Source organism: Panicum virgatum, chromosome 8K (assembly GCF_016808335.1).
Source record: "Panicum virgatum strain AP13 chromosome 8K, P.virgatum_v5, whole genome shotgun sequence".
Classification (NCBI taxonomy): domain Eukaryota; kingdom Viridiplantae; phylum Streptophyta; class Magnoliopsida; order Poales; family Poaceae; genus Panicum; species Panicum virgatum.
The window spans coordinates 6,697,570-6,721,901 of NC_053143.1; the positions used below are offsets into that span (position 1 = coordinate 6,697,570).

A 24,332-nucleotide genomic window follows, 5' to 3' on the forward strand; every position below is an offset into this window, starting at 1 on the left:
TTTTATTAAAAATCATCTATGCGAGGAAAATTATGTTTGAATTTCCTCACTTTGAAATTTGAATATTTGAAATGATCTCACAGGAAGAAATGGCCAAAAAAAGTTGTAGTTCTCAAAAAGTTATAAAACTTAGTAGTTGACAATTTTTTTCTTGAATTCGTATATGTATGAAATTATGTTTGATTTTCTCACATTTGAAATTCAAAGTTTTTAAATAATCTCGGATGGAGAAACGACCAAAACCAAAGTTGTAGGTCTTGAAAATTACAAAATTTGTAGTTGACAACCTTTTCATTTGAATTCATTTGGGTCCCTAATACTCATTTCAAAACTGGATGGAGATAAAATAAAAAGGACAAATATCTCATTTGGACACAAGTGTTCATGAGGTGACGCACGAAGCCATATGTCGCGGGTTTGATCTACAAATCAATTTTTAGAGGCGGCTCGTGTTTCTAGCCGCCTCTAAAAAATGGATTTCTAGAGGTGGCTATAAGTCCGTCTCTACAAATTGACGGAAAAACAGAGGCGGCGGGGCGGCAACCGCCTCTATAGAGGCTTTCCAGCCGCCTCTGCAAACAATTTCGGTAGAAGTATTTGCAAGTAAGAGATGAATCAGTTTAATTTTTAACTTCTTCTTACCTTTGCATGCTTAGAGATAACGAGAAGAAGAAAGATATGCATGCTCATCGTAGCCATCTGCCCATCACACAAGGAATCCAGTCAAGAATAAAAACTGAGAGCCGCTACTCTGGTCGGGTAACTGAGCAAAAGAGCTGGCGTAGTACGTGCCGCGGCGGTGGAGGGAGAGGAGAGACGAACCAGCGTTGACGGCGGGTCGATCGGGGGGCTGCAGGCAGCACGCAGTTCTAGGAAGATGAGGCTGAGGAACACGGACGCTGCTGTACCTCCGCGTGGACCACGACGACCGTGCCACGGTGGTGCGCAAGGAGCAGGGGGAGATGGACTGCGTCGGGGCAATTTGTCTTTGTTTTCTCCCTAAATAATGCCGAGTACGAATATCTAAAGCATTGTGTCTTATTCCTATACCAGTATAAGATCGGAAAGGGCGATGTCGTATATAGAAAGTTAATGCTAAAGTTAAGGGAGCAGGTGGATCAATCAGCTAGTGCTCGATCTATACGAGAGATTTCCATCAAAACGTGGAGCATCTTGAGAGTGCCTCTAAATCACACCCACGTGTCTCTTTGTTTTCTAGTACGTCGAACTCGATCTATCACCAACCTCCTATTTTCTAGAGAGATAGAAGAAACGGTGGAAACAGAAAAACGGTGGAAAAAGTCCTCACAGAACAACCGTGGTCACCTACCGTGACTCACAACACATGTCATGTCTATGCATATATCTAAGAGCAATTCAAAGAGATGTGATATTGTTGTGGAGGTTATTGTAGAATTTACAAAACAAAAAATTAGGTTCCAACGTGTATGCTATGTGAATTTCTAAAATGGCAAGTGAGCTATCCCAGAATTTTCAGTCACCATAGAAAATAAACCAGGGTCTCTCTCATATTTTCTGATTTCGCTCGCGGCTGGGCCTGCCCCCGCCCGCAATCCCTTCCTGCACGTGCAGAAGCTTCGTGTCGTGGAGATCCTGTTGTGAAGGTATGTGACGTGACAAGTTTTTAATATATAGAAGAGGAAACATAGCAAGGCTGCTGTAGATCCCTCCACTTTGAGGGAAAAAAAAATTGAGTAGACTGTGGGTCCATTCTGTCTACGATGAGCCCCCTCCTTCGATGCATGACGCGTGGCGTGGCTTTTAATCAGACGGACAACACGAGAGGCGCACGTCAGTGGCTCCCTCAGCTCCTCGCGTCTACTCCACGGTCCACTGCGGCTCCGGGCGTGAGTGCGGCTCCTCTGTAGTTTATCGAGTACGCCATACCCGACACTCAAAGGCGGAGCAGGAGGTCACACAGCGGCAGCGGCCGCGTCGCACAGCAGTAGGTGGTCCAAAAAATAATTTGCTATACAACCATCTTCCATGTCTACATGAATTGCATAAAAAAATATAGGATCTTGTAATTGTTTATTTCTTAGGTATTCGGATAGTGCTTGTACCATTCATCATTGCTTCTAGGTACTGTCTGCGCTCGCGACCAATCTCATTATTACAATCCATCTTAGCAAATGGCATCTTGTCTTTCCCAATTAACTTTCTGTCTACCTCTATAACTTGTCATTGGGAACGTAGTTTGTGTGACTTATTTGGACCCAGCAAGATAGTCTGCCTATATAACTTGTCGCAGACATTAACCGAGGCGGTTGGATTTTGTAAACGCCTCGATTAATAAAAAGGCACTGCCCCGCAATACCATTTGTGTAGTAGTGGCGCTGTCCAAATCCCCTCCCTACTAATACTAAACCACGAGCTTCACAACCCGTCCTTGCGATGTCCTTCTGTGACAATTCATTTTCTCTATGTCCGTGGTTACTGCAAACTATATGTTTCTGACATAAAGACCATCTTTGCGGCACTTTGTCTTGCTCTTTGGGCATAGGTGTTGTACATCTCATAAGCCTTTTCCTCTTATTGAAAAGTCATTCCAACTTCAGGAGTGATCAATTTTTTCCTAGCTTTATCAACCACCTCCTGTAAATATCAGTTGTCACTTAAAGTTGTACTATAACAAAACAAAACTCATATAATCTTGGCATACTCCCCCCATCCCAAAAATAGAAGACGCTTTTGACTTTTAGATATCTTGTTTGACCATTTATCTTATTCAGTGTTTTTGTGTAAATAATAAAATAAATAATTCACCATTAAAATATCTTTAAGGATAAAGTAAAAGTCATAACAAAATAAATAATATGTATACAAAAATTTGAATAAGATGAACAATAAAAAAATATGTGTAAAAGTAAAAAAAATGTCATGTAGTTTGGGACCGAGGGAGTAGTTTGCAAGCTAGAGATGAATCAGTTGTGTTAACTTCTTGTACCACGTGCTTAAATATGATGAGAGGAACAAAGATGCCTGGTTATCCTAGCTAGGATTAGGAAGCACACTCAAACTCTCATAGGGTACGAAGGGTCGTCATTTTCAAATGATGACGAACTTGTTTTTCTTGCGTAGTTTGCAGGCGAGAGATGAATCAGTTTAATTTTAACTTCTTCTTTACCTTCTGCATGCTTAGAGATAACAAGAAGAAGAAATATTCATGGTCATCGTAGCCATCACACATGGAATTCAGTCAAGAATACTTGAACCTATGCCGTTCCTGAGGAAAGAACATGAACCGCAGCACAGCTAGCAGTAATGAGTAATTAGTACCACTAGTGGTAAGTACAGTACTATGCAAAAACTGAGAGCCGCTACTCAGGTCGTAACTGAGCAAAAAAGCAGATGTAGCTAGTGGACGGAGAGGAGAGACAAACCAGCATTGACGGCGGGTCTATCGGGGGGCTGCAGAGCACCGGTGGTGGAGATCGGCGCCGGCGACGTAGTTCTAGGATGATGAGGAGGAACACGGATGCTGCGCTCTACCTCTGCCGTGGACCACGACGACCGTGCCGCGGTGTTGCGCAAGGAGCTGGCAAGATGGATTGTTTTCTCCCTAATAATGCATTGTGTCTTACTCCTATACCAGTATTAAATTGGAAAGGGCCGGCCGGGCGATGTCGTAATATCGAGAAAGTTAATGCTAAAGACAAGGGAGCAGGTCCGCCGGCAGATGGATCAATCAATCAGCTAGTGCAGACGAGGGATTCCATGAAAACGTAGAGCATCTTGAGAGTACCTCTAAATCACACTCCCTAATTGCCTCAGTCGTGTCTCTTTGTTTTCTAGCACATCTAACTCGATCTATCAGCAACTCTTATATTCTAGAGAGAGAGAAAACGGTGGAAACAGTCCTCATGAACAAGCGTGGTCACTGTTAGCACACCCTTCTCGAATAGATCACAGAACAACTTGATTCGGATACAATCAGATTACACGACCTCAGGGAAAGGGAGGTCTCGAGCTTAGCAGAGCAATCTAGGTGGAGAAGGGAGAAATCGGACAAGGCAAGGGAGAGAGCTCTAGACCTAGAGGGGGAGGCCAGAGGAGGAAGAGGAACAGTAGGAAGAGATGATTTCGTTGCTTCTTTTCTACTCTTCCTCGACTTGGGCTTGCAGCAGGGGATGCACATGTCATGTCTATGCGTCTATCCAAGAGCAACTCAAAGAGATGTGATATTGTTGCTGACTATTTTAGAATTTATACAACAAAAATTAGGATCCAACGTGTATGCCACATCTGGATTTCCAAAATGGCAAGCGAGCTATCCTAGAATTTTTTGTCACCATAGAAAGCTAACAAGGGTCGCTTGGCATCTTCTGATTTGGCTCGCGGTTGCGCCTGCGCGCATGTGCGATCCCTTCCCACGCGTGCAGAAGCTTCCCGTCGTGGAGATCCGGTATGTGACGTGGCAAGTTTTCAAATATAGAAGAGGAAAAATAGCTAGGCGGCTGTACATCCCTCCTCTTTTGAGGAGTTTTCTATTTTGCATAATCTTGACTAAAATATAAAATTTAGCTTTTAATTTTAGACGAACACTTCAAGTTGCTCTAACACATGATTGTTATTTAATTTTAAGAGAAACTAGCAAGGTGGCCCGCATAAATAGCGCGGGTATCTAGTTTTTTTCAAATTAACATTTAGTGTTTGCCTTTTAACTTCAAAAATGAATTTATTAAATGATCTTATTCTATTGTTTCGAGACCAAGTAAATTCCTAGACCATCCACCATGATAATATTAGGGTAACGTCACAGGTTAATCAAGACTATTAAATCATCATAAAATTTAGAGCTATATATTTTTTTTGCAACTAACGTGGTAATTACTAACCATCTGAATATGTAAACCTTATTTATATTTATTTCTTGTATTCGATGAAGGTCTCTTCTGCATGCCCTTCTTTTATAAAATGTTGTATAGCCTAAATTCACACGATCAATACATTCGTTTGTAGTTCATATATTTCTAATTTCAAGATCTAATCGACCTAAATATTTTCTCATAGATCAATTGATTTGTCCATATTGATCAAAGTGTATAAGAATTTGCATAAAAAATATAGATATTGCAAGATCTCAAATTTCTTTCAGCACTCTGCATGTAATGTCTTACCCAATGCCAATCTAAATAGCATGATGCAGGCTCACAACCTTCGTGTGCGAAGCTTCCCCCTCCTCTCCCATCCCCTTCTATCGTAGCTCACCATGATCCCATCTCTTCGCCCCTCTTCCTTTCCTCCCCCGACATCTCACTAGTGGTGTGAGTGAGGTGGGCCAGCCTCCTTCTCCTAGTGTATATTATTCGTGGTTTGTTGTGTACGGATGGGCACTCGGCGGCTTAGGGTTCCCTAAATGCCTCCGCTCCCCTGCTGCTGTGGGCATTGCTGGTTCTGCCCACGTCCTCACTGCCATCTTCGTTGTTGCTGCTTCCTGTGGTGGCTGCAGGGCAAGCTTAAGGTTCCTTCCTTCCCTCCCTCGTCTTTTTTTTCTTTTGCTCCGCCCAACCAAATCTCATCCTCCTTCCTCCGTTTCCTCCTCCTTGTAGTTCGGATCTTCCTCTTCCTTCTCATTTCTCCTTCCTCTTTTCTCCCTTGTTTCTCTTGCTTCTAGGTTTCTAGCTGGATCTGCGTGTTTTAGTTTTTGTTTTGGTTAGATGCACGGTAGATTTGCTTGCTTGTGCTGCCGATTTGCTTCTATTCTTCCAAGGAGTTCACTTCTATTCTTCCAAGGAGTGAATGTGTGTGGTCTTTGTTTGCTGATTTTTGCGGTGGTTCAATTTTGCTTTCCCCCATCTGTCTTTTCTATTGAAGCAGTTTTGAGCTTCTCTCTATGTGGGTCCTCGTGGATCTTTATCATTTGTTGGGTTGCAAAGACTCTACTTTCTATGATGTATATTCTTTATTTTTTCGGATAGAAACAGGTAGCTTTTTTAATATAATTATACTAATGTTGTATTTAGCATGGATTCTTTGGGCTATTTTTAAAAGAGAATTTCCCTATTTAACATGGTAAAGTTGGGAATTAATTATTTGGCTATAAAAATTTTCAACTTCTTTATTTAGCCAAGAAAGAGAGGGGAGAGTCGACATATTATTGTTCATGTGAGTTAACTGATAGAACATTTAATTTATCAAAATGCGATATAAAACTCTACTCAGTAGATGATAATAACATGTGCTTGCTGAATTCTATATGAATTAAGCTCTTATAGAGATAGAGTTATGAAATTAGTAGCTTTTAACGGCCATCTAGCTAGCAAATACAAATCCTCGAAAGACCCACAAAATTGGTTAAACAGTTTCATAGGTAAACTCTGATATAAGAGAATGTTTGCACCTGATATTACTTGTGTTTGTTATAGAGATGATTCCTTGGTGTGTATGCCCCACCTTGCTTGTAGTTTGGTTGCTTACCCTTTTCACTACATCCAACCACACCCTTCTTGGTGATGTGTGCTGACACCGCAATGCAGAGCAGTCATGCATGCATATGGTCGATTGGAGAAAGCTCACTGACATATCTCCAGAAAAATTGATTCTTAACTTGTGTCATCCGGTGCTTCGATTTGCACAACAAAGTGTAGATTATGTCACCAAACATCTATTAGTGTCACTGCAGCCTTAACACTCATCTTTCTAGATATAGCATGCATTGGGCAACCATAGATTAATTTGCATCAACTTTATCAAACAACCAACATTAACACAATGTGTGTTCGACGTTATTTTCTCTCCGTGTTTGGTTAGCAGCAGTTCTCTTCGTTTGTGCATGATGCCCCGCTCTGCTGCTCACATTGACTGTCTCACGAACGGAGCTTGGGCAAGATCATCTTTGGGGGAATCCGCAGAGAATTCAATGAGGTCAAATTGTGAAATTGAAGCTTTGACCTCGATCTCATCTGTTGTGCTGCAGCAGAATTGCACATGTTTGATGCTTCATGCACATTTGAGTGACACCTTAGGTCTTAGCCATGGTGATCATCTTCCCACCACCGCACGCTCCAACATCCACACACCGATCGAAGCAGGAGGGCGCTGGCATCTTGTTTTTCACTGCCGATCGTTACCGCTGAAAAAGCAGGTGCGGACTATCCGTTTTTTGTGGCTATATTTTTGCGCTGCCACAGCTTTACCATGGGAATTTTGTTCTTTTAACCACAATCTACATATTTTAGCTACCCATTGTTTGTTAACGTGGAGAGTTAATAAATATGTTGAGATAGAAATAAAGTATGCTACATAGAGTTGTCTTCTGGTTACATCTGGATTAATTTCTTTCCTTTATATTTCAATTTATGATATTGAATCTAGACCGTTAGATCTTCATAAAATCCAACGGTGTAAATCCTTCTCTTTTTTGGATTAACGTGGGAATTTCTAGACCCTCTCGGCGAACGTGGTGGCTTCTTTTAACACTATTGTATTAAGATAATAGATAGTTACTGCTCTGTTGAGATCGTGTCTTTAACGACCCAGGATTTCCTTTCCAAAATAGAAATCCTAACTCTTTTGCCCCTCTGTGATAGTCCTAGGATATCTCGTCTATAACGCGCGTTCAATTTACAGCTGATTATAGAGTCATACAACATCGGAGTGCATAAATAAATATATTACAATATTTGGATACAGCTAACAACAAAAAAACACCATTATTCTATCGTGGAAGCGAAACTTGGCGATCTCCCATCCAGAGGCATCCTTGAGTGTAGAACGAAACTAACTACCAATCTCAACATCACTGCAAGTCAAGAAATCTGCACACTGCCAGATGTGTGTAGGCCATGGTCAACACCGATGAGCTTTAGTGGAAAGTAGAAAATAAAGGGATCTGTCGATCCTAATAGTTTGGCTGTGGTTTGCATCCTTAGCGCATGCATAGTAGCAATCGGAATGGTTAAAGTCCACTGCCCTGCGCTCCTCTCCCCGCATCCCACGGGAAAAACGGGATGCGTGTCGCGTTACCGCGAGCTCTGGCAATTTTACAAAAAAGTACTCCTATTTTTTAAAAATTATAGATAAACCCATTCCACCCGGAGTGCACAGTACCCACGTTCGTAAAATTTTTACAAAGACCCTCAAATTAATGTTTGTTTCCACACAAAGAAGAGAAAATCTGATAACACTGTTGTGTTTGCAAAAATCCCCCCAGGTACTTTTTCGTTTACGCCCTCCCACCCCACCCGAAGTCCCGAACCCTACCCCCTCTCCCTCCTCCCGGCAGCAGCCCACTCCCTCGCTCTCCTGCTACCCGCCGCCACCTCCACTCCCCTTCTCCCTCTCCCTCTCCGCCTCCACTCCCCTTCCTCTCTCCGCCTGCTTCCATCACATCTCCCTGCCGGCGCTCCTACTCTCCGCCCCCGCTGCTCGCTCTCACAAGATCCAGATCGCCAGCAGGAGGGAGAGTTGGTGATGGCGCAGAGGTCCGCGGCGGTGGGGGTTAGCAAGAGAGAGAGAGTGCGAGCGGGGCGCGGAGGTGGAAGACGCGCTGAAAGAGGCAGAGGAAGTGGAGAGGGCCGCGGCGTGTGAGGTTCCGCAGCGCGTCGACCAGCGGTGACGCCGCTACAAGCGTGAGGTGCGTCGCTGCAAGGCGCTCGAACCGGTAGCCAGCCGTCGCCGTCGGCGACGAGGGCGGCGGGCGGCTGTGCATCGCCTGCACGGGCGAGGGCGTGGTGTTCGTGACCACATTGGCTGGCTTCCTGGCGGACGTCGAGCTCCTCGACCTGCCCTCTGGCGTGCCGCTGCTGGACGAGCTCGCCACTGGCCCCGCCCTCTGGCGCGCAGCTGCTAGGCAAGCTCTCCGTTAGCCTCGGCGCCGACGGGTTCCGCCCCTCGGACCCGCTGCTGCTCGTGCAGGTCACGGATTTCGCCTGCAGTGGGTTCATCGCCGGCAAGTTGCTCTTCAGGTGTGCCCTGCTCTTGCTTTCCTTTCTTGTCTTCAGTTGTTTGCCAGATCTTGGATAAAAAAGGTTACTCTTTGTTGTTAATCGTGTCTTGTCATTTGCTCATTAAAATTACTGCTACCTGATGATGGATGGATCATGGAGAGATAAATCGATTTATCTTCTATAATCTTTCGCCTGCTATTATGTTGTCGTGGTATAATCTGCTACTCTGCCATGTTCTGAATGTTCCTAGCTTTTCAGCCTTCCATGCTCAAAGTTTGCGCCTTCAAATTCAGGCTCTTGGGAGCCAGATAGTAGGAAGGTATTAGCATTTCTTATTTCTTGTTAGCTGCTAATTTTTGGCTTGAATAGTGATAATTTGCTAGGATTTTGCAGTCACAGATTATAGTGAAACCCGAAGAAGCTTTACAAGAATCCTGAAATGCAATAGAAAGAAATCCATTCATATATCTATAGCTATCACCTTTCACGCTTCTCCACTGTTATTTGTTTACCTCTAATTTTCCTTTCCTTATTTTAGTCTCATGTTAAAAATATCCCAATTTATTTTTTAATGCTCTATACTATTCAGTACTGATGCTGGACAAAATATCATTAAGGAACCTCAACTTATAGCTCCCCAAAATGAAAGAAATGATCAAGGTGATTAGCATGAATGTCTTGGATGTTTTAAAGACAGATCAAATCTTGGTCATTCTGATTTTTTTCACTGTTAACTCCATGAATGCAGTTCGTTCAAAGAAATGATAACGGCGTCAAAGGAGGAGTACGAGCAACTTCCTCCCTACATGAAGAGTCTAGCATCCTGGGAGGTCTGAATTTCTTACCCACTTGGACGCCCATAGAACTTTATGCATGCTGGATATGCATAGTCACAAAATTACAACATGTGTTTCTTGAAATTAGTAACTTTACACTCTAAGTAATAAGTAAATTAGTTGAAGACAAATATTCTGCAGCATCTTCACTTGCTATTTCCTCAAATTATTGCTTTTTTTTTCCTTTGTCTTCTTGATCCAAAATGGACTCGTGTTGTCGTGATTCATGAGCCGGGACAATAGCTATGTTATCAATGTGGTCTGCCTCAGAGTTGCGCTGGTTTGTTCCATTAGGAATTGCAGGATGGAATATGCGAATTAAATTCATACTTTGGCAGTAACAATGCATTGAATCAAAATGATACTAGAGCAATAGGACTTGGTATGTGCAGTTACTTCTCTTCGCCTGTAAATTTGGAAATTTCACATGTTAAAGCACTCTGAACAAAAAACTTTTTGTCAGGTTGTTTCATTGCCACATGCTCTTGAGGAATTTCTGGTTGTGTTATGGTAGTTAGCCATGGTTCTTACATGTGGCAAAATTACACTCTTTGAGAATAGCAATCGTGGTTTTCAAATATTAATTTTTGGAAGTATTGTGACATAAGGCTTGAGAATTTATTCTTAAATGTGTGAATTTCATCCTAAATTTCTTTAAAAGAAATCCACTAATGCATTTGTGATGATGCCTTCATGCAATAGCAAAGAAAATTGAAAAGGAAATGAAAGGTGTTGATCTAAATGTTCATGCACCTGTCATCCTTATGTTAGAAAAAGCCATTCATTATTTTCACATCCCAGGAACAATAGGAGTTTGAGTACATATGCACAGTTTAGACTGCCACTATGCTGTATAGAGTACACGAGTACCATAATGCACACCCTGCACCTGTATTTCCTTATACTCATTTGTGGTCTTTGTGATAGGTTTTGACTTTGGAGTATAATGCCTGTATCATGTCCTCATTGTGCAACAGAAGGCCCCTGGTTTTGTTATTCTTCCTGCTCTCCTATGTTTATTTCTAATTTTCTTGTGTGGCTTCTTAACAGGCTGGTAAATTGCCAATATAAGTTGTTGCATCCAGAGGATAGGCGGTATGCATTGAGATTGTTTTACTTGTAACAAACCCTTTGAAGAAATTTCCAAACCTGAGCATTCCTCAAATGCTTAAACAAGAAGCATGCATCCTTGCTCTCTAATATTTATTTGATTCTATTGCTGGATTTAACAATTGAAATGGTAGGGTGCGCATTGCATGACAATTTCAAATAAAATTGCTCTATATTGCAGATGCACTGGTACAACTGTCGGAGTTAGCGACTATGAACCAATGTGATGGCCGAACTCAAAATGGCGCAACTTGCAGGTAGAATGGGATGAACATGGGTATGGAGAAGGACCTGAATGAGTTAGCCTATGGGATATTAAAACCCCAGAAAACTCTCTGGTTTTCTCTTCTCCATTGAATTCGAAGCGGCTAAGTGGCTACCCAGTTATGGAGGTACATCTCTTCTCTACCATCATCCAGGTTTTCATTCTTTAGGATTAAGCAGCAAGCTGAACTTACTTTTCCATTCACAGTTCATGGGCTACAAATTGAATCCGTAAATATGTCATCAATTCCAAGGGCACAAGCAAATCCTTTTGGTGACTTGAAACACATGTAAAGGATCAGCTCAGAGTTGGCTTTGATGCTTCTCAATCAAACTGGCTAGATGATGTTAACATGTTGATGTTGTGTTTGCTACCGGATGTGGTGGTTTCATATTGAATTCATCTTATACCATGCGTATATTTTAATTTTCACTTTTTTACCTTATGGTTACTTATATTTGATTGTTCAAACAGTAGGGCACGCATCGCGCGCCGAATGTTCTAGTAAGTATAAAACACAACTAGCTCATCCCAACCATCCATCCATCCATCCCACCCCATATCCAACATAGTCACATCACTCTCACATCTCACCACCACGCTCTTTAGGCGGTAAGGACAACTCCCTCTCGTGTCTTGCCACAATAGCCACTGGGCCGTGTCCTTATCCGTACTTGGGGGGAGAAAAGGACACCTCTCACTAGTCAAGTGATGCAGTAACATAGGAAAGGTCCATAGCTGAAAAGACGGCATATGTATTGATCGAGCAACCAACACTTTGCAAAGGTTTACACTACCGGCTGCCTCCCAACTAGCACGATGCCACACCCTACCACTCAGCCCTAGGGCACCCCGGAATCCACCGGCACGTTGAGACTGTGAGATGTAGTACCGGGCCCCTAGAGGTCACTACGTTGTCTTAGGTGGGTGTGAGCCGCACGCTCGTACCTCCCTACACTATCTGCTAACAACCTAGTAGTAGTGGCACCGCCCTAACTAGTTGGTCATCCGTCTGCTCCCCGATGAGGAGTGAGTGGGCTGCAAGGGTTACTATGAATTGGTTCCCAGAATGTATAAGTCCTTAGTGGGGACCAAACAATACATCTTCTCAAGTGGGGACATCCAACACCCCGTGCCTCGACGGCACCTCCTTCTCGGGGGCTCGGCCCGCGAGACAACCTGGGAACACCTCAGCTCACATGTACCCGCCATAGGTACCTCTCGTAGGGGGTGCCCAGGTCACCAAGTGTCATCCACTCCCAAGACACATGCCAGAACCTCCCATCCACGGTATAACCATAGCAGTGGCACCAAGTGCCTCATCCACACATCAGATATCAAGGATTATATGTAAGTATGTTGGAGTATTGCAAGCAAGCATACAGGCATATATAAGTGCGAGCACGCAGCTGGGTAATAAGGGTGAAGTGGTTTCAATCAAGGCAATCATGGCTCAGGCAATAGCAAGCATCACATATACTAGCAAATGAATAAATGAAAAAGCTCTAGCAATTCTACTTGCAATGTCTAATAGGATTCTATAAGATAAGGTGCTGCCATGACACCTATGATGCCGAGGTGGTAGTGGTACGCGTCTCCGTCAGTTGGCGTAGTCGATCGGCAGGGGTCTCCACCTCCAAGGTTAGCTCCACTCCATGGGTCCTCTAGAGCTGACGCATGTCCAACCAATAACCCTATCAATTATAGATTATCACAAAGAGCCAAAAGAACAAAGAAGAACCAAAATCACTCATACATGGCTGTGAACCTATGGCTTTGACCTAGGCTTTGGTTCCTTTAGGGGTTTCATGGAAGGCTAGGGAACATGGTAGGTGCAAGCGGCTTTGGGTCTAGGTTAGGTGCCATGGTGAGACTAGGTTGGGTAAGGACACAAGATTGACGAGCTCCTTACGTTGGTGTGGCATCCCGTGTGCAGGTCCGTGATGTGCCGGTGCTCGCACAATGGTGTTGGCGGTCCTTAACTCACACTTTTTTACTGCCAACTTTTACATAAAACAAACATCAAACTTAGATATAGGACTTATAACTAATCAACTCAACGAGTTTTGGTGTTTTACCATCTTCAGGAAGACATGTCGGGAATATACAAGAAAACATGCCAAAAGGGTACAAGAAGTGCAACAAAATGTAAACCTGACATATGCACAGGGTGGAGCAAGCCTATTACCAGATAAATCAGGGCCCAGACCAGAGGAGATTAAACCAAAACCCACACCAAATCAGCCCATCTCCATGGCTCCCCAACATGGGCCAACTCAGGAAGCCCAAAAGAGCACACCCACCAAAATTGGGCCGATATGGGACAATTGGGGTTCGGTCACACCTGGAGCTCAGCCATGCCACTTTTGAGGCCAAAACGGCCCAATTTTCTCTAGGAGGCCCATGCCGACAGTCCAAAGTCAGTTGTGGTGGGGAATGCCTGAAACAATGAACCTAGACGCTGATTTGAGGTCGGTTTGGGGGATTAATGAAGGGAATATGCCATGGAATCATCCACATATAAATAAAGGACTTCCCCCCTCTCATTGACACAACATTACAAGACAAAGAGCTACTCCACACTTGAGCACCACTCCAAAGGGCTTAGGCCCTACTAGCTATCTAGAGCAAGTAGTTGGAGAGATGTGAGGGAGAGCTCGTCGCAGCGCTAGACTTGTCGCTGTCTCTCCAACTTGTACCTCGATGAGCATCTTTACTTCAACATGTTCTCCCACTAAGTGAGTGTTCGTGTTTCTTATGGAACTATGCCTTTGAGTAGTTAAGCTTTGCTCTTACTTGTTTGTGGGTTCATCGTCCGTCCCCATGGCGGATGCTCTAGTAGAGGGTCCCTGATAAAGACAGATCACCCTGTACGACACTAGAGTAGTAGTTGATAATGTAGAAGTGGTGTCTAGGCTAGAGGCTACCTTCATTTGCCTCGTACTCTATGGTTGAGGGGTAGGCGGCAGGTGGTGACAGCCCTGTCCGTCCCTTGTAATCCCCCACGTCTGGGTTCGGCGTAAAGCTACAGGCCAGCCCCGCCTGGCAGACCAGGTGTGATCCAGTGCCCAAAGTAAGCAAGTAGAAGTAGGGTTTATTTATCCTTAGACTTTAAAACCATAGGAATCCATTGCTACCACCTATTAACTCTATCCTTGTGTTATCCTTGGATGAACTAGCTAGAAGAGTACCTCCGTTCCTCGTGGAAATATGATACCCTGAATACTTCCGTGTGAAATGCTACAACGGTAATTCCGTATGCTTGCGACCCGCCTGGGGAGTTTAGCCACCCACCTGGGGAGTTTATAAACAAAAAAATATCACTATTTCCATCTTCTATACTGAGATATACCCTCAGACCTGTAATATGATTCATGATCTCGCAACGAATCTCTTGACCTAAAAAAAGTGTCCTTTCTCGATACATAACATTGTATAAGTCAAGCCAAGTCGCTTCTTCATCTCCGGGAATCCGGTAAGGTACTTTTGGAACACCAATGGGCATATTAGATTAATATTATTAAATTTAAGTAAAAAACTACACTTTAATATGGAAACGTAAGAATGGAAGAGAAAGAAAGAATCTACAGTTTATTATCTTCATTTTTTTCTTATTCTATAAGAATACTATAGATTCTATTAATACATAGATTGAAATAATACATTGATTGAAAGATTCTACATATAAGGAAGGTAAGACAGATTGAATAAAGAAAAAGGAATCTGTGATTCGATCAATGATAAACAAAGAGGGATGAAGGATCTAATCTTCGTTTCTCCAAATAGCCCAATCTACCCATTGCATATTGGCACTTATCGAGTATAGAATAGATCTGCTTCTCTTTCTTCTTACAAACAGAATTGGATTGTTATTTTTAATGGAATGAAATAAATATTCATGCTTTCTGACATAGAATCCTCTGCGATAAAATAATGCAACATCGTGTCTATTTTTCTTTGCTAAAGGGGTATTTCCATGGGTTTGCCTTGGTATCGTTTTCATACTGTCGTATTGAATGATCCGGGTCGATTGCTTTCGGTGCATATAATGCACACAGCTCTAGTTTCTGGTTGGGCTGGCTCGATGGCTTTATACGAATTAGCGGTTTTTGATCCCTCTGATCCTATTCTGGATCCAATGTGGAGACAAGGTATGTTCGTCATCTCCTTCATGACTTGTTTAGGAATAACGAATTCATATCTTTCCTATATTTAGCATATACCCCTATAAATTGGAGACACGGTATCTTAGGCGAATAACACCTTATTGGGTTTTTATGTCTAGGAGCTGTTACGCCAGGAGCAAAGTTTCCCAATATATGGATTTGACATTACCCAATATACAAATTTAGATTGATAAATAGGAATGAGCAAGCAATATTTCATTAATGTATCTACATTAATATGCCTACATTAAGAAAGGCGAATTCAATACACCTGCGATATTAGTACACACCTTTGACGAAGTCCCACTTACCCCCACTTCTTCACCCCTCTAACCCAGAAAGTAGTAGGTTGAGGGGCCTCAGTATATCCATTAGTATAGAGATACATACAAAACCACTAAATATAGTATAGTACAATTTAACCATCCATATCTCTTCATATACTAGTGAGTTTTGCTAAAACACCACTGGACATCGACAAGACGGTCTCAAGTGAATACTTTATCGATTTCTCTATTCCTCATAATTAGTCTCTTTTGCTGCACGGTGAAGTCAACTCCTTAATTGTGTATTCTGGATCACCTACGGTTCTTGTCACTCCACCTCCTGTTTATATATTTCCATCTCTTCCCAAAAAAATGGTTATTCTAGGCTCATCTGCCCCTTCCTTTGGTATTACTTCTACAGAAGCTCATACAGTACCACACCCACTGGGAAAAAAGAAAGCAATTTTGCATCTTCGGCACAATCTATATTTTTCACGAAATGGATCATAATAAAATAGATTTTAGGTATCTAGGGAAGATTCACTAGAAGTAACTATTTCCTAGATACCCATGCATGGGACTTCGCAGTGGAATGAATCAACTCGAAAAATCCCTAAACTAATCAAGACCTAAAGTCAAGGATTTATCAATGGGTAATGTTGCTCCAATACTTAACCAAAGAGCTACTGCAGTACTGATTAAAAAAACGGTCGTAGCTACTGGGCGACGAAATGGATTTTGGAATTTATTGACATTCTCTAGAAAGGATACTGCACCGTTGGCACAGAAACCATTAAGAGAATGCCCAATAACTTATTGGGGACTGTATGGAGTATTTGAAATACGGGAAAGAAGTACCACTCGGGTAATATTTCCAAAGGAGTTGCAAACGGATCTGCCGGTTCACCAATCATTGACGGCTCTAGAACCGCTAAACCTACATTACACGCAATAGTACCTAGAATTACTACTGGAAAAATGTATAAAAGATCGTTGGGCCACGCGGGTTCCCCATAATAATTATGTCCCATCCCTTTAGCCAATTTTTCTCTTAATACAGGATCATTTAAGTCAGGTTTCTTTGTTATTGGGATAGGTGAATTCTTTAGGATCCATCCCCCAAAGGAACCGGACATGGGAATTTTTCATCATCCGGCTCGAGCAAGAATGAAAGAAATAAGACTGTGGAGGATCCACAATAGAATAGGGTATATAATGACTCAATGACTCAAGGTAAGAAAAGTTTTATCAAATTATCTTTTCTGAAGTTGCGCCTATAACTACACATTGAAAAGAATCTTATTCTTATGCTTAAATGCTCAATATCCAAGTGGGCTTACAAATTTGATCATGATCAATTGCTTTGTGGATTGCCTCTTGATTAGTTGGTGTTTATCCCCTCAATATCGCAAGTTTCTTATGTCCAAACTAAGTATTTACTTGTTACTAATAAAAAATAAAAAGTTTAGCCTGCGTTCTTCCTTAGATCCCTTTTACTCCGATAGTATTGCGGATCAAAATTGATGCAAAGAAAATGAATGCATTTCCATACTATAATAAAAAGTAAGTGTAATATAAATAGAATTGAATCATATCACATGACTTATTCCATTTATACTGTATAGGATCTTACGGAGTCTGTTCATGGATAACATGGTTGGGACATGATCATAGAAAATATTCTCCTCAAGTGAACCAGCCTAACCTTCCTGGATAGGGGACTTGTGTGTTGATTGGATGCCAACTAATACACCTTTTATAACATTATATGCCAATCGTTTCTATACAAACACCGTAACACTATCAATAAATTGGCCCCTTTATGCCGGATATCACAAATTTAGATTGATAAATAATTACAATTTCTTACAATCTATAAAAAGAGATGGTTGTGGCGCGTAACGCCACAAATTACAAATGAGAGAGCGTACATTTACGAAATTAGATCTATAGAATGAGTAACAATATACACTCAAATAAGCAGTCCTATAGAAGGTTGACATACATATAGAAGTTATAACCTTTTAGATAGGCGATATTGAAGGGACACATAGGCCAAAGGCCGGCGAAGTTGAGGAGAGATGGGGAGACCCAACTGCTGCCTGTCGGGATGGACAGGAAAGGGGGCAGGGATAAGCTTGTGAAGAAGCAAGTTTATTGCCCACCCCCAAAAAACAAACCGACCCAGCAAGAAAACATATGCGCTTTAGCAACAAAGTGCTCATCCCTTGCGTGTTGCTTCGTGTTTCCATCCCAGTCCATTCCGGGATAGGCGGCTAATATAATATGTGCAGTAGTCGTCGTCTAACCAATCGGCTCAGACACCAAACCGCTTGTGCCCGCCCATTCTGTCTCGCACTAAATGGAATGGCTCTCTTAGTTACGCTGTGCCCCACCCGAGTCCCCACGTCCGCTTTTATCCGCCCGCAACCCGGCCAACACAACATTAGAGCCATCCCCCCCCCCATTCTATGCTGACCCGGGCCGGGGCTCACTTTTTGGGAAGCCCGTTCCCACCGCAGTCACGGCCCAGCTGGCTTGCCTGCGGTAGTGGGAATTCTCCCATTCCCTCGTAAAAAAAAGGGTTGGTTGGATGTGGGATCTACTCCACGAGGAGCGGTACGGACGTAGATGATGTCATCATGACCTCTCTCTGCGTACCGCTAGGGATGCTTAACGCCACTTCGCCAACTGGCATTACCTGCGCTTTCGTGTCTCTCAGTGTGGTCAGCACTAGGTGTTTCCGAGCTGCGAGGCTTACACCCATTCACATTAATTCATCAAAGTTCCTTACCCTTATGCACGAATTTAGGAATAAGCCATCTTCCTATCAAGGTTAAGGAGTCAACTGAGCATCTCAGCGGCGGGATTGAATACCCAGATCGAATCAGAGTTCACGCCGCCCGCCCTGAACAAATAGAATAGGAGGCGAGGGCCACAGGTCGCACATAAGCCATCGGGTCGCATGACAGAAGAACACCCAACATAAAGATGCACACTCCTCCATGTGAAATAGAAAGATTCATCTTCACTTTTTTGTAGTAGTCCTGACCAACTGCCATCAACAATCGGCTCGTTGGTAAGGCGAGAGCTTCAAGCCCGATTTCATGTGGCACACCCCCCAAACAAGCACCACTCGACGAGGGGGGTGCGGGGAAAGCTACAGGCCGAAAACCTTCGACCCTTCTTTCTATATGGGGGTGCCCGGGGCACCTCATCTTGTCATTTTGTTGCTCATTCCCCTTAGGCCGAAGTGTTTGGCCTTTACTTCGGAGCGCCCGCTCACGCTTCGCTGACCTATCGCGTGGTAAAGAGAAGAGAGTACGAAAGAATTGTAAACAGAGCAGAACACAGAAAGATTCTAAATATGACAAGTCCCCCATGGATTCGATAATAAGGAAATGAAGAACGGGAACAAAATGAAATAAAGCATTTCTAGTGGATGAGCTTCTCCCAATTTTGTCTGGTAATAGAATAGGGCGGCTTGCTTTGACCAACACTCCACTTTTTGCTGTGTCCATGGAGCGTATGAATTTCCTTGAATGTAGAAAGACCAAAAAAGGGAATAAAGATATAGGAATAGGAATTATAGTACCATTGGAAGAAGAGGCACCAGTGGGAACATCTCTATTGACGAACCATTTCAATAGTACGGGTGCTGCCATGCCACGGGGCACGACCATGGAAGTAATGAAAAAGAAGAAGTTCTGTAGTTGGACCATCTGCTCTAAGTCACGGGTGGAGAAAGTTCGGTATGCACCGGATAAAAGCATTCAAGGAATAGCAACTAGGGAAGATCAATAAGCAGCATATAGATAGGAAAAACAAGTAGCTTGGTAAGGTAAGCCAACAACTAGAAGCCCTCGAGATGCATTTCTTTCAACGTATAGGAAAACAAGGTAAGCAATAGTTCCGAAGGTTGTTTTTTCAATAGCACGTGATAGAGCTAGTCGAGGTAGATAGGATTTTTTATGTGATAGCTTGGAACAGACACGAGTAGCCAAGTCTATTCTTCTATACTATAAAGGATGAAAGAATTGAGGTCATTTCTCACCTATATTAACCCACCCATCCCTCTCACAAAACACCTCTTTAAGGCCCACATGGAAGGGCTGAGTGCTTAACAGGATTTGGTGGAACGCAAAAACAGCACGAGGGAAAATGATTCCGCCCAAAACATTTTTTTGTCACCGCATTAATTCTATACCCGCCCGCGTACCCACATCGCTAATTTTAGTAAACGCACAGCAAATCAGGTGGCGGGGTTAATGTTCTTTCCATAATCAGATCGGGTGAAGCAGCAAATCAGGTCCGCCGCCGGCTCCCTCGCGACCTGCCTCCCCAACGACGCCGCCGACTCCCCCTCGCGGCATCGTGCCTCCCCAACGACGCCGCCTCTCCCGTCTCTTTCAAGGCTCGCCAATCCGCGCGGTTCTCGCCGCCCTCCACACCCGGCATTGCCGATCCGTGCCGTCAGTGCTGCCGCTCCGTCCCCGGCGCTGCTCCAGCCCCAGCCGCTGTTCGCCTCGCCGCCACTCCGTCCCCGCCGCCGCCGCGTCACCCCAGGCAGGGGCCGGCGTCGCCAATCTGCACCGTCCGTGCCGCCACTCCGCCCCCGGCCATCATTGGCGTCGCCATCCGTGCTGCCGCCCCGCCCCCACCCGTCGGCGGCGTCGCCATGGCGCCGCTTCTACCTGGCCTACGTTGTGCAGCCCGCCAACAAAGCATCACAAGTGAGTTCTTCATCATCTACTCTTCTCCTTTGTGCCTATTGGTGTTCTAAATAACTATAGTTAAGCTTGGGTGTCAATTTGTTTCTGTAATTTAGGATGTTTGGTCTTAGCTGAAAATCAAATTTGAGGGGTGTGTGTGTGTGTGTGCCCTGTACTTCAAGGCATTATGATCAAATAATGGGAAGTCAATGCTGAAGGCTGATTTTCAGTGAAATGGTCTATTGCTTAATTACTCACCTATTCAGGTTTGCCGTGGTGATTATTAGATTTCACAACTTTGAAAAATTTGCTTTGGTGTTGCTTTGTGCACTGGTCAAAGAGCTATATACTGATTAATTTGAGGTTACCATGGTACTATACGCTATGGCAATGTAAGTGACTGACCTTAAGAATATTATCTGCCAATGCATGGGCAATTAGCTTCATATTCTTGTTTCTGACATAGATATCTGAATATGTAGAAAGCATATATAATTAGACACTATTCCATGCCAGCTTGTATGATGCATGGCATCGATTGATCTCTGACGGTGTCAAACATTGACAGTTTGTAGACGTTATGTGTTGTATCATGTGTAGCAAATTGTTGATTATCACCATCACCATGTTTTTTTCTCTTATAAAAAAAATAGGACCAGGAGGCAAGGGCAGTTCTGCTCACACTCCATGGCCGAGGAGGCAAGGGCGCGGTACGAGAAGGCCGTGTTCAAATTGGTGGATCTGGTAATTTTTCACGATCTATATGTGTATACATATGTGTTCTATCCTAGCTTGTCCCTTAGTGATGGGTGCTTGAGAGATTTGTGGGTCGCGTGCAGGATGACTATGCTCAGGAGGACGAAGAGTACAAGAAGCTGAAGAAGGAAACCGTAGTGCTCTTCTTCTTAGCAACGTGAGTTCTCATCTGTCTACTGATTTTTCAATTCTCAAATGGCGCCTTGTGGGGATCGATGAGAATTGAGAAGTGTGGAAGGATGTTGCCATGATCACCAGGCAAGTATATGAAAAAAATGCTAGACTGTGCAATAGAGAAGCCTGCACTGTAATAAGTTCATTTTCTAGAGTACGGATTATGAGGCCTTAGAATGGTGTGCATTGCTAGAATTTTCATCTAAACTTATCATTGAACTATTGTTTTAACTGTACAATGATAGGATTCATGAACTAGCAGAGTTACTCATTAACTAAAGGACCCAATAATCGTGGTTGCCAGTTTGTAAATATTTACCCGAATGCAGGAACTCATAAAATCTCTGTGTTTATTATAAAGCTCCTCCAGACATGCCCTATTATGCATAATGTTCAAGTGGCCTGACCTAAAGGTTAAATCATGGCCTATTGGTGTAGAGTTTTCACTGGTGATTGGAGAAGACTCTGAGCAGGGTTTTTTTTCTCGGCGAAAAAATTCCGATAAAACCGAAAATCACGTTTCTTAGTGGGGCCCGGTTATTTTTGTTGCCGGTCAAAATTTTCGGTTGTTTTGAATTTGGCCCGGCCCAAAACCAAAAGCAGGCCACAGGCCACCCCTGTGTTGCTCCTGCCAAGTCCCCTCAACCCTAGCGAAGTAGAGATTCCCTTCTCAGCACGCATGGCGGCGGCGGCACTCCGTCTGTATGCTCCGCTTGTCCCTTGTTCGCCGGAGACGTAGCTCATGCTCCGTGCCTGTGCTCCATTCGTCCTCCGCCTCCTTCCTGCCGTGCCAGGCCCGACGCCTCGCCGCGACGCACGCACGACCACGCCACCTGGGCCTTTGGTGTTGGAGGGAGGCGCCGCCGCTGCCGGCACCCGCTTCCCCGATGCCGCACCGGCCCTGCGCCTTCCCCGACGCATTATTATATCTGTTACTTTATGATAGCCATATTTCTCATTTCTATGCATTGTTATATCTTGTTTTCGCTTTTAGATTGTTTGAAAATAATCTATGTTATTCTCTGTACAAAATGAGGTATTTTTTTCAAATTTCGTCCGAAAACAAAACGTCGAATCCGAGAATTTTCCAATAAATCCGATAAACGTGTTTCTCGGTGACCTCCGGTTTTTTTTGTTTTTTTTAGCAGCGGTTTTTTTTTGTTACCGGTAAGGAAAATTGTTATGTTGTGATGAATGTACCATGAGGGTCATTTAGCATGTCTGCTGATAAACTTGGGGCTGACTGGTAGACATGTGATCTTGGTGACAAATGAATTCATCTTAATGAGTTGGTTATCATTCTTGATAGATTTTGGTACCATCTTCAGTTCCTTCTTCTTCAGTTAGCCCTTCGATCAGGTTGTTGCCCAGCGGCACTGTACCAAGCTGGAGATGACTGCCAGAAGAACTAATGTTGTACAAATTTGATCCAGTTATTCATGAAGGCAGAAGTGACAAGTACTCTAATGTCTACTCTTATTCAATTATAGTAAGGGTTCAGTTTCATACTTATGAGTGTATTGTTAAGCTAATACACAACAGACAAACAGACATCATGGACTAAGAACCATTCTGAGTTATTCTACTCTATTTAATTTTTTATTTCCAAAAAATTAAGTGATTTAGAACTTATGGTTGCAGCTTAACATTTATATCCTTGAACTCTGAGTATAAATATGATGTGGTTGCAGGATGCAGCACGTGCTCTTGGCTGCTTCTCTACCATTCATCCCTGCTATGGATAAATTATTACTTTATCCAATAAGTGAGCAAAAGCATGAATGGTTGCAGGGAATAGCTTTTCTACCTATGTACTGTGGTCTGTTGTCTTTTGCTAGCTCTATTCTTCTATCTGTTTTGCGCTTGAATTGATACAATATTTATCATTTGCTCCCTGTTAGTCTTAATTTCTTTATTTGCTTCCCATTCACCAGCCGAGATGCATATTGCTTTTGCAATTGGAATTGGTATATTTAGAGAAGTTACCTGACATTACCTCTTCTACTGTGTCATACTCGAGAAAAAAGGTGCAAATGCATCGAGGTTTATATTACATAAAGTAGCTGCCTCCTAATTTTTGGGGCCAATTAAATGTCAAAGTTGACCCAAATGGTTGCAAAATCATGCCTGAAAATGATACGGAGTGATGTTATCTGAACTTGGTTGAACTCTTACACCATGACTCAAAGAAACTATGCATTGGATCCTTAGTTTCTATAGATAGTGTCTTGCTGACATGACAGTATACATTATGTTATTGTAGAGTCGATATAGAAATTATTTTCAAACATGTGCTTGGGCACGTGCATAACCACTAGTATAGGTAATGTTGGAAAAGTCTAGGGAAAGCTGCTGATAACAAGATTTATTAGTTGTGATTAGGAATAGGCCTAGCCAAGAGAAGCTGATAGAAATAGTTCAGTCACACGAGATGCATAGTTTGGATATGCACGGGATAGCTATAGCAGTACAAGACATGAACCGTGGCAAGGCTCTCATAGTTTACACGGGAAAGGCTTTAAAGAGGTATAGCTTGAGGTATTTGTATGGAATAAAAAGAGATGATGGGGTAAAGCATTCGAGGAATACGTTTAGAGAGTAGTTTTTTTTTCCACAAGAGAGACATTGGGCTGCTAGCTAGGGATATTGACACGGATGCGTAATAGGTAAAGGTTTAGCTTCTAGGCATTTTGGAGTAGCCGGGGAGGGTGTACAAAACATGGGATGGGTAACGTAGGTTTGATTAAACCTTTTATTTCAAGTATAGGCATGGTATAATTGGTGTATATACAAGTCAAAGTAGAAGTAAAGTGCACGAGCTAGTAGTATGGGTGTTGTGGATAAAGTAGCCAGGGTAAGGCAAGTCAAAGTATGTACTCACAGATCGGTCATCAAGTCAAGTCGAAATTACTCGGAATAGGCATAGTTCCAAGTGGCATAATAAAGCAACCTTACCATGCTACAATTCCTTACTAAAAAGTACTCGAGTGCTAAGCGGCCTTCCAACAACCCTTCCCCTTTGCAAAGTGACACTAAAAGAATTAGTGGGCGGGTTCACTCAGAGGAATATACATCCTAGCCCAAACCAAGGTTGATACCTCCTTTATATGGCTAACATCCCGGGCTACGCTATCT

At 43.1% G+C, this 24,332-nt stretch overlaps 2 protein-coding genes across 2 annotated transcripts; one reads left to right on the forward strand and one right to left on the reverse strand.

Annotated features, from left to right (window-relative positions):
* Window positions 1-18,449: 18,449 nt before the first annotated feature.
* LOC120646118 (cytochrome c biogenesis CcmF C-terminal-like mitochondrial protein) lies at window positions 18,450-19,277 on the reverse strand. The gene has a single exon (XM_039922824.1). It carries the CDS (start codon window positions 19,275-19,277, stop codon window positions 18,450-18,452), a length of 828 nt encoding a protein of 275 aa, XP_039778758.1.
* A 1,628-nt stretch (window positions 19,278-20,905) lies between these two features.
* On the forward strand, window positions 20,906-22,883 carry LOC120646119 (NADPH--cytochrome P450 reductase-like). The gene is made up of 3 exons (XM_039922825.1): window positions 20,906-21,011; window positions 21,107-21,180; window positions 22,507-22,883. The coding sequence occupies exons 1-3, from the start codon at window positions 20,955-20,957 to the stop codon at window positions 22,607-22,609; spliced, it is 234 nt and encodes a 77-aa protein (XP_039778759.1). The 5' UTR covers window positions 20,906-20,954; the 3' UTR covers window positions 22,610-22,883.
* The last annotated feature ends 1,449 nt before the right edge of the window (window positions 22,884-24,332 follow it).